Source organism: Mercenaria mercenaria, chromosome 10, assembly GCF_021730395.1.
Source record: "Mercenaria mercenaria strain notata chromosome 10, MADL_Memer_1, whole genome shotgun sequence".
Taxonomy (NCBI): Eukaryota; Metazoa; Mollusca; class Bivalvia; order Venerida; family Veneridae; genus Mercenaria; species Mercenaria mercenaria.
This window is the reverse complement of record NC_069370.1, coordinates 23,960,666-23,979,041: the sequence shown is the minus strand read 5'-3', so window position 1 is coordinate 23,979,041 and position 18,376 is coordinate 23,960,666. Positions and strand designations below refer to the sequence as shown.

At 35.6% G+C, this 18,376-nt stretch overlaps 2 protein-coding genes across 2 annotated transcripts in view; one reads left to right on the top strand and one right to left on the bottom strand.

Moving 5' to 3' along the window:
• Positions 1–257: 257 nt before the first annotated feature.
• LOC123560456 (uncharacterized) lies at positions 258–8,135 on the bottom strand. The gene is made up of 7 exons (XM_045352644.2): positions 7,979–8,135; positions 7,438–7,554; positions 4,998–5,272; positions 3,668–3,748; positions 3,172–3,303; positions 2,490–2,611; positions 258–1,259 (listed from the first exon to the last, which is right to left on the bottom strand). The coding sequence occupies exons 2-7, from the start codon at positions 7,544–7,546 to the stop codon at positions 449–451; spliced, it is 1,530 nt and encodes a 509-aa protein (XP_045208579.1). The 5' UTR covers positions 7,547–7,554; positions 7,979–8,135; the 3' UTR covers positions 258–448.
• Positions 8,136–15,924: 7,789 nt separating this feature from the next.
• LOC123559643 (probable 39S ribosomal protein L45, mitochondrial) overlaps positions 15,925–18,376 on the top strand; it is a 33,538-nt gene continuing 31,086 nt past the window's right edge. Inside the window, exons 1-2 of the mRNA XM_045351616.2 lie at positions 15,925–15,999; positions 17,406–17,528. Coding sequence (XP_045207551.2) covers positions 15,949–15,999; positions 17,406–17,528 — 174 coding nt within the window. The 5' untranslated portion in view covers positions 15,925–15,948. The remainder of the gene's footprint in view (positions 16,000–17,405; positions 17,529–18,376) is intronic.

Below are 18,376 nucleotides of genomic sequence, written 5' to 3'. Positions count from 1 at the left end.
TGTTGAGATTTTTCATTGATTCCATAGCTGGGCGGCTTGATGTTCATTGATTCTTGGAAACAGTAGCAAAGAGTATATGTGTTTCATTTAATGGATTCACACTTAACTGGTTATGTGAAACCTGACAGATTTCAGTGAGACAAAATTTTGAAAATCTCTGGCGGCTGAGTGGATGTTTAGACTAGTTTACAATAATTTGCAGTAATATAACGTTAGACGAAATTTTGGTATTTGAAATAAAATAACACACTTACAAATAAGTATTTTAGTATTCTTAGTACAAAAAAATCGAAACACAAAGATAGCATAGTGAACATAAATACTTCCAAATGCTTATGTCCATTCAATATCAATTGTGACGTTTGGCCAGATTTTGTTGTGAGTAAGTATTACATACGAAGTCACCATTATGTAGCTTAAAAACAGTACATAAAGCATTTTTTTACAGTTAAAATGCTCCGCTTCTCCTTCTGACGTCTATAACATAACCCCCATTAGCAGCATTATACGCCCTTATTGCGTGCAGCAGTCCGTCCGACAAGCTACAAACCTCCTCTGGTACCAGATCTTTGTTTCTGGCAAAATACCCAACCTTGGAGTACTCCGCTTCGGTTAGCGAAAATTGAGATGGATAAAATCTCAGAAAGTTTATCATTCCATGCACTTCCTCTTGCATAAACCGCCAATACAATGCCGTGAGTACGCTGCCCCATTTCTTTTGCGCTATGTCGAGATAGGAAATAGTAAGCAAAGCTTCCCTTTCTGTAGTCGATAACATATTTGTTGTTGTATCCACTTTGTATTTTTCTTCAATGTGCTCAAGAACAGCTCTTAGCATATCTCTTGAAACATTTGTGGCCTTTTCCCTCACCTCAGAATCTGGTATTTGCATGTAAAATCTTAAATAATCAAGTATATTGCTTCTCCCTTCCCAGCTTTCAGCGTCAGATCTCATCTTAAGCTCGATCCCATTAATATCTGATAAAATTTGTTCACTCTTCAATTTGCGTACTCGTTCAGATATTCTTTCAGCATCTTCGTAAGTGGAAATAGAAAGTGCATTTTCTTCGTCCGAGTTTAGAATATTAAATAATGTGACCCTGTCGTCGTACTTTGAATCCATTTCTTGTAAAATTTCTTGTACAGTTTGTGCTACACGTTTTCCATGTTTCTCTTTCACGACGTCATCTATTCCTATCTGTAACCATTCGTCAACTCTGTATTCAAACTTTCCACGAAGTCCATTTTCCTCTATATACCTGTATGAAACATTTGTATGAGTATGTTGCTTAATAAAAAAAGATCTTATTTTCGTTTCATTGTTATTACTTTTTATTAAATATAAACATAAATCATTGGTCTCGTAATGAGCATGTCTAACAAACATTCACATGTACAGGATTCCACCTGACGTTAACATTATCAGTTCTGCAGGCGGTTGTTTGCTTGCAATTTTTAAACAGTTTCGAAAGCTACATTTTCATTTTGTTCGAAAAGACACCAGTTAGTTCAGCAATGAATAGTATTATGCTATTAACAGCAACATAGCAGGCATACCACCCGTCATCGTTTTTATGCTGCAAGAGGAAGCTGAAGTAGTCCAAGCAATAAGGGAGATAATTCGGACATAGTTCAAGGCAAAATTATAGCTCTATTGCCTTTCTCTTCTTAATGCCTATCATTACTTGACCGTTTAGTTGCAGGATTATTTTCAAGGAAAGATAGAAACTTTCTCTTAATGTCACCTAACATTCTGATTAGTTTCTTTACATTCCTTAATTAAGCTTAAACAGACCGGAAAAATATTCTTAAAAAGTAAAATATTTTAAAAAGTACAAGATGGAGGAGACAAAATTATGGTTTTTGTTCTCTACGCTTTATCTGATTGCCACCTGTTATTATTACAAGCTTCATTAAAATTCTCTTCAGTAATTGCAAGGATATTGTCCGGGTGAAAAATAAAAAGTAAGTACTAAAAGAAGATGATGTAACAGTTATTACCCTGATGAAATACTTTCTATCGTTTAGCGATAATGACAAAATGAGCCGCGCCATGAGAAAACCAACATAGTGCATGTGCGAACAGCATGGATCGCGCAGGCTGGTCTGGATCAATGCTGGTCGCAAATGCATTATGTTGGTTTTCTCATGGCGCGGCTCAAATCAAATTTTATAAAGAAGATATTTTAGGTGCATTGTGTAGGTACGTAAGTTGTATCTGTCACATTAAGAAATTAAACGGTTGCTTTATGAATTATTGCTACTGTAAGGGGGTGCGGTAGGGGCCATAATTAAAGATTTTATTTGTATTCACTGTACAATTAAGCTGTTACTACTAGTGTGTGACAGACACAACACATATCATTCTCAAATTTTCATTAGTAAGGATTTTTTTTCTACAGTACAGGGCATTTTCATATATACAATTGTATTTTGTCAATAGCTCTGAATGAGTCACTTGTAGGTGAAAGAAGTGTGTTGTCACCTACCCTGACTGGTGTCTGTACACATCTGGGATAAGTACAATAACATCCCCGGCAGCAAATTCAATCATGTCTGGGGTCAAAGGTCGATTAGCCCAAAAGTTACCCATCGTTGCCATCCAAATCAACTACAAAATAATTATATATGATTGTTTAATATTTTGTATTTTTATTGATTTCTTCAGTCTAAACCATACTAGTCTAGTAATATTGTTTAAACTGAGCATCTAAAGTAGGTATAGCTTTTATAAATTATATCTGATACTACTTTACTGTAGGAATCGTTGAATTACGAATTGTTGAACAAACATTGACTGCACTGATCTTCACCAAATTCTGGTCGCAGCTACCATTAATATCATACAAACTATGTTTTCCTTTTTTTCCCTTTTCCTGCCAACTACCTGTCATGTGATTAAAATGAGGATAATGTAAATTTTGTTTAATTTGTATATCCAATACAGTAAAATCATTCAATTTCGTGGGCATGAAATTTCTTGGTTTTGGTCAAAACTGAGGCAATTTCGTGGGGATAAGAATTCGTGGATTTCAACTTTTAAACATAAAATGAATTGGAATTTCACTTGATCGTTGGATTAAATTTCGTGGGTTGACTCAACCACAAAATCCACGAAAATTAGTCCCCCATGAATATTAATGATTTCACAGTAAATCGTTTGTACAATACCTTTGAGTTAGTTCTCCAGTCGTAGGTGTAGAATTTCTCAGCATTGTCTGAGTACTGAAGACAAATATCCGACACTTTCAGACCGGCCGGTAGTCGTCGTCCCTTGTGTTCCTCAATTACAAAGTGTGCTACCTGTAATTATGAGAAATTATAACCAAAAGCTGACACAGCCAAAAAGAATAGTTTCGTCGCCGTAAAACTTTTGGGCTAGGTAACTATACATGTATAGGCTGCGACACATGTTTGCAATTCTGAAACTATTTTTTGGTAAACACACACTTTCAAAAAGCACTTAATCAGATACATACGCACGCACTCACGCACGCACATTTATATATACATGTCTTTTTCATAAATACGTAAAATGTTTGTTAGAACATTATAAACATACTTTCTGTTGCTAGTTTTATTATGCAAAATGCAGTTTCACATATCTGCTTTCTTTATAAATAACATATTTTAAAGAATAAAGGTGAATTATAGGCAATAAAATTACCTGTGTGTCAAATACGTTCCTCAAAGTTGTTGCAAACTGAAAGGTCAATGCTGCACTCACATTGCTGCAGTCGTGCAACACCTGTTAACGAAAATTCAAACTGGTTTGACAATTTATATGTATGGTGGCTGATATGGGACATTTCATTATGTCACGTTGGTGTGCGCGCGTTTTATGTTAGCGCGTCAGCGAACCATACATAATTTTGGATGTTTCGCTGTGTTGTCTTAAAACAGTCAACGTGATGATAATAACGGCAGTGTTCACAATAAAATGAAACATTTCATTTCGTGCTGGCAAGCTCGCCTCCAAATTTGCTCAAACCAGCCCGCTTAGCTCAATATAGGGAGAGTGCAGATCTACGGATCGCGGGGTCGTCAGTTCGATCCCCAGGAGGGCCGTATGTTCTCCGTGACAATTTGATAAAAGACATTGTGTCTGAAATCATCCGTCCTCCACCTCTGATTCATGTGGGGAAGTTGGCAGTTACTTGTGGAGAACAGGTGAATCTAGGAACACTGGTTAGGTACTGTTGAAAAAAACGGCGTTAAACACAAAACAAACCAACTGAATTTGGCTTTTAATTTGCTCAAGTGCCAAGACAAATAAAATGTTTCATTGTGCTAACTGAGCTGCACACACACCAACGTGACCTTTTCGTCTTGGCGCACATGCAAACGGCCAAGATGCAATCTTTGTAAACGGCGCCTATGCCAGCATGACATAACAAAACATTTAATTTTACTTTGCCACGCACAGGAATGGTTTTGTTGATGGCGTGCACGAGAGCACGAAATAAATTGTTTCGTTTTGTCGCGTTCAATGCAGTCTTGGCATGAACGCCAGGGCGATACATCGAAACTTAAAAAAAAATGTAATTTCTCACGATATAGCTAACTGTTGTACAGAAAAAAAAATCTATTGTTATTTCTAATTTATAGTGTGGTCACGAGCTTAGTTTTTTAACTGATTATTTCTTTTATATTTTGTTTTTGTTTTATTTGGTCGTATTTTTTTCTTTTCCATTTTATGATATTTCATGAACATATTTTTATCTCTTTTTTACATCTCTTGACCGAGAGCATGGAGAGTGGTGTTCTATCTTTCTTTCTAGTTTTAATGAATTATTTTGTTATGTTCCAAAATCTGTTTGGTGGTGTGGAAAAGATGAATCGTCACGCATAGTAAATACATTTTTGAAGCCAGACCTTGCTACATAATTCTAACTGTTTTTTTTTTTTTAACTTTTATATTTATTTTAACTGAATAAGTTACAAAAGTTAAATATATTTTGTATGCAGCAAACAGTAATTTATCATTTCTTCTTTACCTTCACAACATGTTCGTCCTCCAACAGAAACTGTAAACGCCCCCTTCCAATCAGGTCCCTATTCATCAGAATATCGAAAATGAAAACTAGTCCTGAACACGTGCCAATCTGTATTAAAGTCAAAGGTCCCTCTCTTCCAATGTTAATGCCTTCTGCTGCCATGGCAACGACCTTCTCACGCTGTAACCTAGCAACGACCTGTTTACATCGTTCCACTTCAGAAATAACTTCTACAGCATCAGGACTTAATGTTTTCAACTCAATACTAGTGTAGGCTGTAGAAGAAGCATACAAAATAATTACATAGACCCTATATAGTACGGTCAGTCATTTCAGCACCTGCCTTACTGAGGGGTTAACCTGTTGCTTTACGGACATTTTACATCGGGGAAATCCTCTATAACTTTTGGTATATTTCTTTTTATTTAAGAAATAATACATCCTAAACAGTGATTTATCATTGAATAAATCATTGTTTGGAGTTTAGATCTAGATACCTGTGAAGGAATTAGGCTAGGCTATACCACGGGAACGCAGCCCGGACAACATGATAATAGGCATCTAAACGACGGTGATTTATTCAATGAGGAAACCAGTGTAGATCTATGAGATATATATTTTCGATTCTAACACTTTATCAATGACTATTATGTATACATCCTATACGACATCCACTTGTGAAAATATTGCAACAGTTACTGGTGTTCACTCGTGAAAGACTGTATTTCAGTTTTAGGCTTACACAAACAAATATCCTCGATATCTTATTTGGATAAAGATATTTCTATTATCAATACTATTATATAGTGTTTGCTTGAGGTATAATCATCAATATTCCAATATGAAAAATAATGTTTGTGTTTATTAAAACACGACAGCGTAGATCTACGGTTTTTTAGCTCACCTCAAGTGAGATTTTGTGATCGCTCGATGTCCGGCGTCTGTCTGTCTGTCTGTCAACATTTAGCTTGTGTATGCGATAGAGCCTGTATTTTTCAACTGATCTTCATGAAACTTTGTCAGAATAATTATCTTGATAAAATTTAGGCCAAGTTTAAATGGCTTACCTGAGGTCAAAAACTAGGTCACTAGGTCAAATCAAAGAAAAACCGTGTGTATACGATAGAGGCTGTATTTTTCAATTGATCTTCATGAAATTTTGTAGGAATTATTGCCTTGATGAAATATTTAGTTTGAATGTGGGTTATCTGAGGTTGAAAACTAAGTCACTAAGTCAAATTATAGAAAAATCTTGTGTATGCGATAGAGATTGTATTTTTCAATTGATTTTCTAGAAATTTGGTCAGAATAATTGCCTTGATGAAATCTAGGTCGAATTTGAATATGGGTCATCTGAGGTCAAAAACTAGGCCACTAGGTCAAATAAATAATCACTTTTTGTATGCGATAGAGACTTACTTTTCAATTGGTCTTCATGAAATTTGGTCAGAATAATTGGCTTGAGAAAGTCTAGATCGAGTTTGAAAATGGGTCATCTGGAGTCAAAAAGCAGGTCACGAGGTCAAATCAAAGAAAAACCTTGTGTATGCGATAGAGACTGTATTTTTCAATTGGTCTTCATGAAATTTGGTCAGAATGATTGCATTGATTAAATCTAGGTCAAGTTTGAATACGGGTCATCTGGGTTTAAAAACCAGGTCACTAGGTCATATCTAAGAAAATACTTGTTTAAACTCAAGAGACCACATTTTAGTCCAATCTTAATAAAAATTGGCCAGAATATTTGTTCCATGAAATTACTAGGTCAAACATGTTTACACTGTTATGATGTGTTTCTCGGGTGAGCGACCTAGGGTCATCTTAGCCCTCTTGTTTTCTGTATAAAATATTATTTGAATTTAAAGAATATATTTAATATTGTAGGCCTATTATTTATAGGGCACTTATAAATAATTATCGACAAATCGAATGTCAAAATATTCAAATATTAGCATAAATTATAAGCAAGCCTAAATACTTTTTAAACACCCAGGAATACTTGTCATCTCAATATAAGCGCATTTATTTATGCATGGTAAACAAATCCGCTGACATGATAATATCTACATTTTATATATACAAGATGCTACATATAAATATCATTAGCTAAGTCTGCTTAAGGTTACTGTGACTTTATTCTCCACATGTTCCTATAAAATAGGCCTAACATCTTTTCAGAATTCTGAAACGGCTTTGGATACTTCATTTCTTACACGATATGGCAAGTGTGGTGATCATTTTTACCGCACCATAGATTTCAGTTTTCGCTGAATTTTTGATAGCATTCCATTCAAAACATCTTCGCTTTCCAAGCTTATGTTATTGATTAAGTTATAAAATGTTTATTTGTTTCTAAATGAATATTTAATCATTGATATTGAACTCGGATTATTTGGCTATTGGTAACCAAGTAAACAAGACAATACCTTACAATACTTACGAATAGGACAGCACGGTAGTCTAATAACTGGTGGTGTATCTGGAACAGCCTTTATGTCAGCTTCATTGAAAGGAATACCTTCCCTGTTCCCTTCACTTGTTTCACTCATTGTTCTCACTTAAATTTTTCAAACGTTATTAAATTAGATTAAAGATATCCAATGCGCATTTTCGCTAAAATAACACTAACTTTAAGTGTAAAAAAATCCTCATCAACTGATTTAATTTGAATAAACATGTAACACTTTTTAGTTGTAATACACATTTAAACCGTGCTTATCTTTTCGTTATTGTTTATACAAACAAACATGTAAATTTTATGATAACATAATACTATGAAGTAAATTATCAAATTGTCAGATTTCAGTTTGGATCTAAAGTTAGCAAATGTCACACACACGAAACTATAACTGATGTTCTTTTAACAAAAATATCGTCGGTCTAAATAGATATATAAATGCTAATTCCCTATCCTTAATTCCCTGTCTCAATAAATGCCACTACTGCAGTATGTATTTCATATTAATAAGAAATTACAGTACCTTGCCCTGTTAATCCGTTTATGTTGTCCCGCAACTATACATATATACATAAACTTGTGTTAAAGTGTTTTCATCTGAATGGATTTATTTTTAAATGCCATAATAAATTGATCAGACACTTGAATACACTCAACTGTATTGACAATGCAATGGTTGAAATTGATTTTTACAATATAGATCAGTCTTAAGGAAGTAGTATACCATAAACTTTCAAACTCGAAGCAAATATGAAAGTCAACGACAATATTTACGACAACCTAGTGTTTGTGCTTGTATATTATAATCCTGTACATATCTTTAATTCTAAATAGTTTAACCTAATTTCTAACATGTCCCGATTGACAGCCAGTTAAGTAAAAGGTTAAAGAAGACGATAAACAATGGTTGACGCACGGACCCGTGAGAGAGCATTATGGCGTCAATTTTGATGTCGAATTGCCGTGTCTCCGGTTCAGTAACTGGATAAATGAAGTCCAGCATAACTTTTATCAAATTAATTTAATGAGCATGTAAGAATATATAACAACCAATGCCTCCTCCTTGTGGTTTATCGTCTAGTTTTCCACGTACGGTTCATCGTTCAGATGCTTAGATATTTTACCACCTGGACTAATGGCCTCGTCGTTCAATTCCTGCGCATCTGAACGCTGACCCGTGATAAATTTGATAAATTAGACGACACTCACTTAAAGCCTTGATTAATCGTTAAATTAAAACTTCATGCAAAGTTTCGCCAAAACGATATTGACGTCTGCCATACAGGTGCGGTGAAAAAAGGTGCTACCACATTTGAGATATTCTAAGATATTTCGTGGAGCGTATTACTTCTAAACCACAAGTCGTTTCTTTATGGGGGACATTTGTGCCAAGAAATATTGATATATCTTGACAGAGTTAGGGGCCGGATTGACTGGGACAGATAGACGGAATGACGGACGGACGAAAAAATGCATTCCTATAGGCCCCGAAAACTTGATGTTATATATCCACTGGAACCTTAGATGGTATTTTTCTTTAACAAAATATAATAAATTTGTTAGAGAGAAACTGTCTCGGATCTTTTTATAAAGGGAAAACACTAAATGTGTACGTGTATTTGTCAAAGTCAACATATATACCGTCTGACTTATGAATATTTCTACTTAAGCACAATTGTGTTGTTATTGTTGTTTTATACCCTGCATGGTTCTCGGAACTGCTGATTCGAGGTAAATGATTTCCAGAACGTTAAAACCATTGAAAACAATGACATCGAAAGGAACTTTGTAGGCCCATATCCAGATTTTTAGGTCACCAGAGCACAAAGTGCTCAAGGTGAGCTATTGTGACTATTCATTGTCCGGCGTCCGTCGGCGTGCGTCGTGCATCATGCGACGTGCGTCGTCCGTCAACATTTGCCGTGTGAACACTCTAGAGGCCACAGTTATGAACCAATATTTATGAAACTTGGTCAGAATGTTTGCCTTGATGATCTCTAGGTCATGTTTGAAACTGGGTTATGTGGGGTCAAAAACTAGGTCAGTAGGCCAGATCAAAGGAAAAACTTGTGAAAACTCTAGAGGCCACAGTTGCGACCTTGCTCAGAATGTTTGTCTTGGTGATCTCTAGGTCAAGTTCGAAACTAGGTTACGAGAGGTCAAAAACTAGGTCAGTAGGTCAGATCAAAGTAAAAGCTTGTGAACACTCTAGAGGCCACAGTTGTGGCTTAATTTTTATGACACTTAGTTAAAATGTTTGTCTTGATAATCTCTAAATCAGCTTCGAAAATGGATCAAATGAGGTCAAAAACTAGGTCAGTAGGCCAGATCGAAGGAAAATCTTGTTAATTCTTAGTCTTGACGAGGAAAGCTGGTTTCTTGCTGGGTCTTGTATTGAGGTAGATATGAAATGTTTTAACGATTTTCAGTTGTTGTAGTGTTGTTGAAGTTGAATCCGTTTGATGACACTCTGTCATCATTGGGCAAAACTTTTTGTGGATGATTAAAGATTGCGACCAAAATGGCGTCTTAAGCAAATGCCACATTCAGATAACATATATTTTATCAAAATTGTCATAAATTAGTTCCATTTATAAGTAGATATTCTTCAGAATAATGTGGTCAACAAATGCAACACATATTTCATAAAATAGGTAGTGATCACAAAACTACTGAGATTAGATTGGTAATGCTGAAAGCTTTGCTTCCTATACTCCAACTACGTACATTTGTTTTGTTTAGAGGTTGTTACAAACTACACATCCCATGCATGCGCAAAATATCGTACGTGACAGTCGCGCACTGTTACATCTGCATCCTGCAGATGAGCAAGCCTGCTGACTTTCGTAATCACATTTGATCATTTGAAGTATTTCGGATGGAGCCAGCGCTACGTTGTCTTCTACCATTACGGGGCTAAAAGATTTTTTTTGTCGCTTCAACTTTTTTCCATCTAAATAATGTTGGGTCAAGATTAAGAGGGTTTGGTTCCAGAGCGCTTTTCCATATGCGTGTTTGCAGATGAGCCCGTTTTACATGAGGTTCCAAACACCGCCTCGGTAGCCTAGTGGTAGAGCGTCCGCTTCGTGTGCGGGAGGTCGTGGGTTCGATCCCTGGCCGCGTCATTCCAAAGACGTAAAAAATGGTACTAGCAGCTTCCTCGCTTGGCGCTCAGCATTAAGAGGGTAGTGCTAGGACTGGTCAGCCCGATATCAGTATAATGTGACTGGGTGGGGTATCATGTCACGTATCTACGGCGTGATATTCCAGTGAGGTAGCACTATAAAGTTGGGCATTGTGCTCACTGCTACAAGTAGCCACCGTCGTTTGTATGACTGAAAAAATGCTGAAAAAGAGGTTAAACCCGAACACACACACACACACACACACACACACACACACACACACACACACATTATGTTCCAGGTGACTCCATTATGACGTTCTATGTGAGCCCTTGTTGTACCTATTGGTGCAGGAGTAGTGCAAATACATCAGTATCATTAGATATTACGGACGCACCTAGCACGCTCTCTTTGACTACAGAACCCATTTTTGTGCCAAAATATTATCAGCCTCTTTGTTTGTTGTATTTAAATCTTGTATTTTAACGTTCAGATTTATCTCTGTTGGTGTTTTGTCTTGTCCAGTGATAACTAGTTGCACAAGCAATTATGTACGATTCTAGTCATTTACTATCAGCTGTATTAGTTGCTTCTTGTTGCTATCATCTGACATGATGTTCTTCTGTGGTGGCGACATTTAGTGTAGTAACAATGCAGTAGTCCTCTCCTGTCTGCACGTGTCCCTTTTGTGCTGTAACCCTCGTATCGATCAAATACTAGATAAACGTCTTGCATTTCTAGTTTTTGTTCAATGTGCTTTCAGAAACTTTTCAAATAAACACCTATTGTACTAATAGCAAGCCAACGTATTATATATAATATGGCAGAACAATCTTTCTTGCATACCAGACGGGGGTTTCCGGTATTTTTACCGGTGCTGGAAAAATCCATCTTACACCCCGGGATGTAAGATGACTCTCGTGCTTTAAATGACGTATTACGAACTACATATATGTAGAAGATTTATGTGGTTATTTATATTTTATTTCGAAAAACGAAATAAAAATCCTATACCTTGACAGTTCCTCTTTGTTCTTGATAGTATATTTCTCGATTCAAAACACGTTATTTTATCAAAAATTCATAACGTTACGCTGAAACTGATAAAACAAAACCGGAACTAAACATTGTTATTTGTCTTTGAAACGTCATGACGTCTTTCCTGTTTACGGACGTTGATTTCCCGCGCTTTGTTTAAATACGCTGCTATAAGAAATAGTTCTAAAAAGAAAGCCGCTCGACTGATTTTATTTTTTTTTATTATATCTTGATATCGGTATGCAAGAAAAAGATTCTGTCACTGGTTATAGGTGCAGATGGGAATCCGGCTCTCGGGTAACTGTTAAGCCGGTTACTCGGTAGGAACCTCGTTACCGCCTAAACAGTTACCCTCGAGGCCGGAAATTCCCATCTGCACCTATAACCAGTGAAAGAATCTTATAATGATGACTATTTAAACCTGTTTGGCAAGGTGAGTCCATAATATCCGATGATACTGATGTATTGGCACTAATCCTGTACCACTATGCACAACAAGGACTCACACAGAACGTCATAATGGAGTCACCTGTAAGAGATCATGTGTCAGTGGACATTAAGGCAACAACGTCAGAGCATTCAGCTACTAAACCTGACCTTCTGACAGCACATTCTTCATTTCAGAGTTGGAAAAGGAACTGTTGCGGTCAGGTTCATCATCTTTGGCTCGTGTCGGCGATCCGACGTCGGTTTTCGAAACTGTTATGAAAGTCTGTACACGAAGTTTATTGCAAAGTTCTATGGTTATCATATGGATGTCAGATGTACGGCAACGTGTGTGGGCTTCGAAAGTAGTAAAATCACCTTCTGCGGCACCGAAAATAGAGGATATTACATGAGTGTCTTTTCATTTTGAATTTATTTTTAAGTAATGGCTTTATTACACTCTCGCAACGTCAAACATGTGATAAATCTCTTTATTGTCATGCACAACCGAGTCGTTTGAACAGAAGGCAAAACGGGCTAATCTGCAAAAATGCATATGGAAGAAAATCGCTCTAAAACCAAACCCTCCTTATCTCGACCCAACATTATCTGGATGGGAAATAGTTGAAGCAACAAACGTATGATAGAAGACAGTGTAACGCTCCCGCCACCCGAAATACTTCAATGATCAAATGTTAATGCGAAAGTCAGCAGGCTTGCTCATCTGCAAGATATAGATGTAACAGCGCGCGCCTATTATGTACGATATATTTGTGCATGCATGGGTAGTGTAGTTTGTCACAACCCTCAAACAAAACAAATGTATGTAGTTGGAGCAAAGCAAAGCTTTCAGCACTTCCAATCTAGTCTCATTTATCACTACCTAGTCAAAATCTTTGTTGATATTCCGAATGATAGCATTTTGCTCTAATGGAATTTCGTTTAATTGTTAATGTGACCCGCGTTTATGCCAAAGAACATTTAGTCACACCATTGCAGTTATCAACCTAATCGAGATAAAAAAATTGTATATTTTATTGTACATTTTCCGTATAATATGTAATAATCACATATTACATAAACCTTATAAATATTACTGTTTAACTGAATTCATGTTAATTATATATGTGCAATTGAAACTATGCTGATTACAATTCACAACTTCTAGTTCAAGTACATGCTTTAGACTACTCACTAGTTAAACTGTTCCTTGTATATGTTTGAATGCAAATATCATTCACGTTTTTAATGGTAACGTAGTGTAATGTAAATTATTATTGCGTTATTATAAAACAGAACTAATTAATATGTAACTATACTATACTGTATTTGTTAACTTGTAAATAGTATATTAAAATAACCAATTTGGCAAATAATTCTATAAATACTAATTCTTTGCGTTTGCATCTAACTATACACGATGGTAACGTAACTTTCTGTTATAAATGGTGAACTCTCATGATATACATATACTTTTTTTTCAAAGTTGTTGTTCAGTATAATATAATTGTAGCAAGTATTGAAAATGCACATGATATCTGACTGAAGACTTACTATTAGACTTTATTAACGTTATTGGTAACAAATTGATTTATTCACGTTTTAATGGTAACGTAGTGTAACGTAAAAATGATTGAGTTATAATTTTTAAAAGAGAAGTAATTAATATATAACTATAAATACGCTGTATTTGTTAACATGTAAATAGTATATTCAAATAATCAATTTTGGCAAATAATTCTATGAATACTAAGTCATTGCTTAGTATGTATCTAATAATACATGGTGATAAAGTCAGGGGCGTCGGAAGTGGGGCCGCAGGGGCCGCGACCGCGGCCCCAATAATTTGCCCAAAAACGATTTTTTTGTAAATTCATAAGTTGGAGTCGCAGGCCCGCGGACCCAATATTTTGTATAGTATATTAAATTTTGCTTCGCGTTAAACAATACACGCTGTCCAGATTAGTGTGTTACCGTGGTGACGGTGACACGATCGGGGGTGTTAATTGGAGTCATACACACGTGTCCGTGATTGGACTTAATTACGCATTAAAAGTAACTTTCTGTTATAAATGACGAAATCTGTATGACATGCATTTTCTTTCAATGTTGTTGTTCAGTACAATATAATTGTCGTAAGCATTAAAAATGCACATTATATCTGTCTGAAGACTTACTGTAAGACTTTATTAACTTTATTGGTAACTTATTGTAACGTATTGTAACCGAGACTTCATTTTTATGGAAACATGTGTTTCATTTGTTGTCCACGTCATTCTGGAGAATATCTACTTATAAGTGGAACTATCTGATGGCAATATTGTTTGATCAAATATATGTTATCTGAATGTTGCATAAACTTATCATTTGCTTAGGGCGCCAATTTTATCGCCATTTTTAATCCTCCGTAAAAAAAATGCCCAATGATGACAGGATGTCATCAAACGGATTCAACCTCTACACCACCAGGGCAACTGAAAATAGTAAAAATATTTTCTATCAACCCCAAAACAAGGTCCCACTTGGTTCCGTCAGGACTTTCTCTAGAGATCACAATTTAAGTTTTAAACTCATGAGAATTAGTCAGAATGTTTGCCTTGATGATCTATAGGTCAAGCTCGAATCTGGGTCATGCTGGATCAAAAACTAGGTCACCCGGTTAAATGAAAGTAAAAGCTTGTGAACACTCTAGAGGCCATAGTTGGGATCCAATCTTTATGAAACTTGGTCAGAATGTTTGTCTCGATGATCTCTAGATCAGATCTGAAACTGGGTCATGTGGATCAAAAACTAGGCCAGTAGACCAGATCAACTCTGGTGAGCGATGTAGGGCCATCATGGCCCTCTTGTTTTTATAAGGGATACAGCTTATAACGACAAAAAGCGTGACCGTCTCCAGAGGTGCGAAGCTTCACGTACAGATGCAGATGCATTGAGTGGAGTTATATACGGAGAGGGTATTTCCAACTTAATCGGGTTTGGGGGCTCCACCTGGACAGTTTTAAAAAATGGTGTCTAAATGGTGGCCTCTGGCAGACATACAGAATAGCTGACGGACAGTCATTCTGTTTATCTACGAATCATATGTGCTAATGGCGGACACTATATGCCTCCCGAATTTTCTACTCCTGATACATAAAATTAACTAAATAAAGAAAATTACAAAGCGACAAAACGAAATTAAATGTTTAAGTTCAATGGCCCAAATTGGTAATACAATAAGTTTGAGAAATTCCCCGGTTTAAGTCGCAAATCCGTTGTCCATCTTCACACCGGTCTACGCGTGTACATCTCTATTGATGACAAGAACTTTGACGGATCTTTTAATATTAATTTGATACTTGTTAAAATGCGTTTATGACTTTTGGTATCGTTTTTACGTTAGGTGATTGAGGTGTGAGCCATGGAAATGGAGAGATCAGTGTAGTTCAATTGGTTAAGGCTTTCAAATGGATTTGGTCTGTTGGAAAATAATTGGTGATCTATATATAACGTGTTTTGGAGCTTAATGGTTACAGAACTGTTGCAAATGATGTAAAAAGACATTTTCATGCAAAAATTAGCTTAAAATTTTAATATTTAAAAAATAGTGACCTCTTTTTTGACAGATTGCCCCATCTTATCCAAGTTTTTGAACCAAAATGCTCATTTTTGTCTCTGTAATGTCTGATCAAAATTAAAAGACTTTATTTCTATTTATTTTCTATATGTTTTTCGTCCGACATTTTGGTAAAATTATGTAGTTCTTGAAAAAACAGTTATAAGATTTTATGGAAGGCTGTACACGCCATAATTTTATAACTGAAGTTTTTTGGAAAACTACTGGGGCTACTACTCTAACAATTTAACACGGGAAAAACGAGATGACAACGACTGATTAAGAAAGCAGTAAAAAACTATCAAAATGGCAGCCTCCATCGGGCGATTTGTGTTGAAGTATTCCCCGGCAATTTATGTAATGTATATGCGTTCCATTTTGAATATGAACGCTCCTTATTGACCTAACAATGATTTATGAATTGCTACATTCAAATGCATTATTGTGTATAGTCTTTGTACATTGTAATCAAGGTCATATATTTTGCTTAATATTCGGATTCATATTATTCGGATTCATCATTTCGGAAAATAGGCACAGGTCTATATTGACACTCTATATTGGCTTAATAGAATCTTCTTCATTTCTGGAGGTTGGAGGTTATTGCAAAGAAATTGGAAAATTTCTCAATTTAGCATCTGCTTTTTCTCATTCTATTTAGTCCAAATTATGGGACATTTTGCGACAGCTTGATAAATATTGACAGTTGCTCTCTCGTAACGTCCAAACTTACTCTGGATATTTCTGTCAGGAAATTCCCATTGAAATCTGTTTGGAACGTTTTCTGGTACATGTACAATGTATTTGTAATGATTACATAGATTTCTGATAATGAATTTATGTTGACATTAAAGCATAAAATTGCCTCACTGACATTTTTTGAATGTATAATTTAAATGTTTTGTTTCTGCAATTTAGTGACATTGGTAGTCCGCTGTGTATTGAAACCTAGCTGTGTTGGGGACTTGTGAAATAATTATCACTTTGATTTCAGTATGATATTACGTCAAGCTTAATCACATCCAGAGATGGGCATAATTATTAATGAAAACATCCAAACATAAACTGTAAGCTCCAGTTGTCTGTCTGTCTGCCTGTCTCTGTCTGTCTAAAAATTTAAAGGAATGGTGATATTGCAGTGGAGTATCTGATATTACTGATCCATTTTAGGAAGTTTTTGAAACTTAGTGTCCTTTTAACACAATGATTTGCATTATATAAATGATAATATATAATGCCTTAATGCAGTGTTCTATGAATTGATTTTTGACCTAGAACTGGCAAAAATTGAAGGCAACAATATTTGCCAAACCATGACACAAGAACTGACTTTGACATCAAAACAGTTATATACTTGTCATATAACTGTGACACCTCAAACTTTTTAATGCGCTTATTCAAGGTAAAATACATTATATAATGCTTCAAAAAGTTATTAAATAAACTGTAACTTAATGGAACTCGTGCAATAAGCAAATGATGTCGCAAAAGATCATTTGGAATGCTTTGGACAGCTACACCTTTAGAAATATTATTGCAACCATAACAAAACATACAAATCCAAGACATTTAAATATGATTTATTGGCATCAAACTAGTACTTGACTTTAATACCATGCAGCCATTCTGTGCGTTACCTAGTACTGCCTCAGTGGTTGATTCTGTATTGCATGGCAGTTCATTATTCTATTGTATATTTATATATCATACTACAAACTGATGTGTGTTTGACTTCCTGTATATAACAGTATCTTTCCTTTCAGGATGCAGTATTCCTTATAAAGCATCAAACCTGCCCATCTTACAATCTGACACAGGTTATGTACATGAGAAGTCAACATTACGATCCAAAATTTAGAACTAGACGAAGGGAAAAGATGTTGTATGTAAGTAAAAGTTTTACACACAGCCGCTTGCAGTTGATTTATCATTTGGTTATCAATGTTCAGAACTTCTCTGCCCATAAATAAAAATACAAGAGAACTCTTTTCATCATATAACATCATTTGGACAGCTGATTTACTGTTAAGATGAAATTAAAAGGTCTATAGAACATTAAATGACTTGGTAGATCACCTAAGTACAAATTGCTGAAGGTGTGATTGTGGCCTCTCTGTATCCAATATCCAGAATGTATTGTGAACATTTGTACTATTAACAGTCAACAGATTCTAGCCCAGTCTAAATGAATAATGATGTTATAGATTATCTTAATGAAATCTTACTTCTTAGTTAAGTTTGAAACTTGGTCATCTAGGCAAAAGAGCTAGGTCACTAGGTCAAGAAAACAATTTTAACAATCAGTTTTTACAGGATGACAAATCACTGCTTAAGGAGGATCCCAGTTATCTTTTTGTGTGGTCAGTAGGTTAAGAGATCAAGGTCAAAATGACTGGGAAGCAGAAATGTCTTATCTGCTCCTTTTGTTTTGTCTGAAAATCTCAGGTAATATTTTGACCCTATACTTCTTAAGTGCTTCGAATAGTTGAGCACGCTGTCAACAGACAGCTCTTGTTTAAGATACAGCCTTGAAATTTAGATGACATTTACAAATTTGCACACTGAAATAAATGTAACTTACTGACCTATTTTCTTAATATTTTAGCATCAGTTTTACATTTGAGACACGTTCACACAAATGGAAAAGATTTCAATGCTTACTTATATTTGACTTTCCTACCTGATCTCTTACACTTGTCTATGTAGTTCACATTACTCTAATGAGCGATCCAGG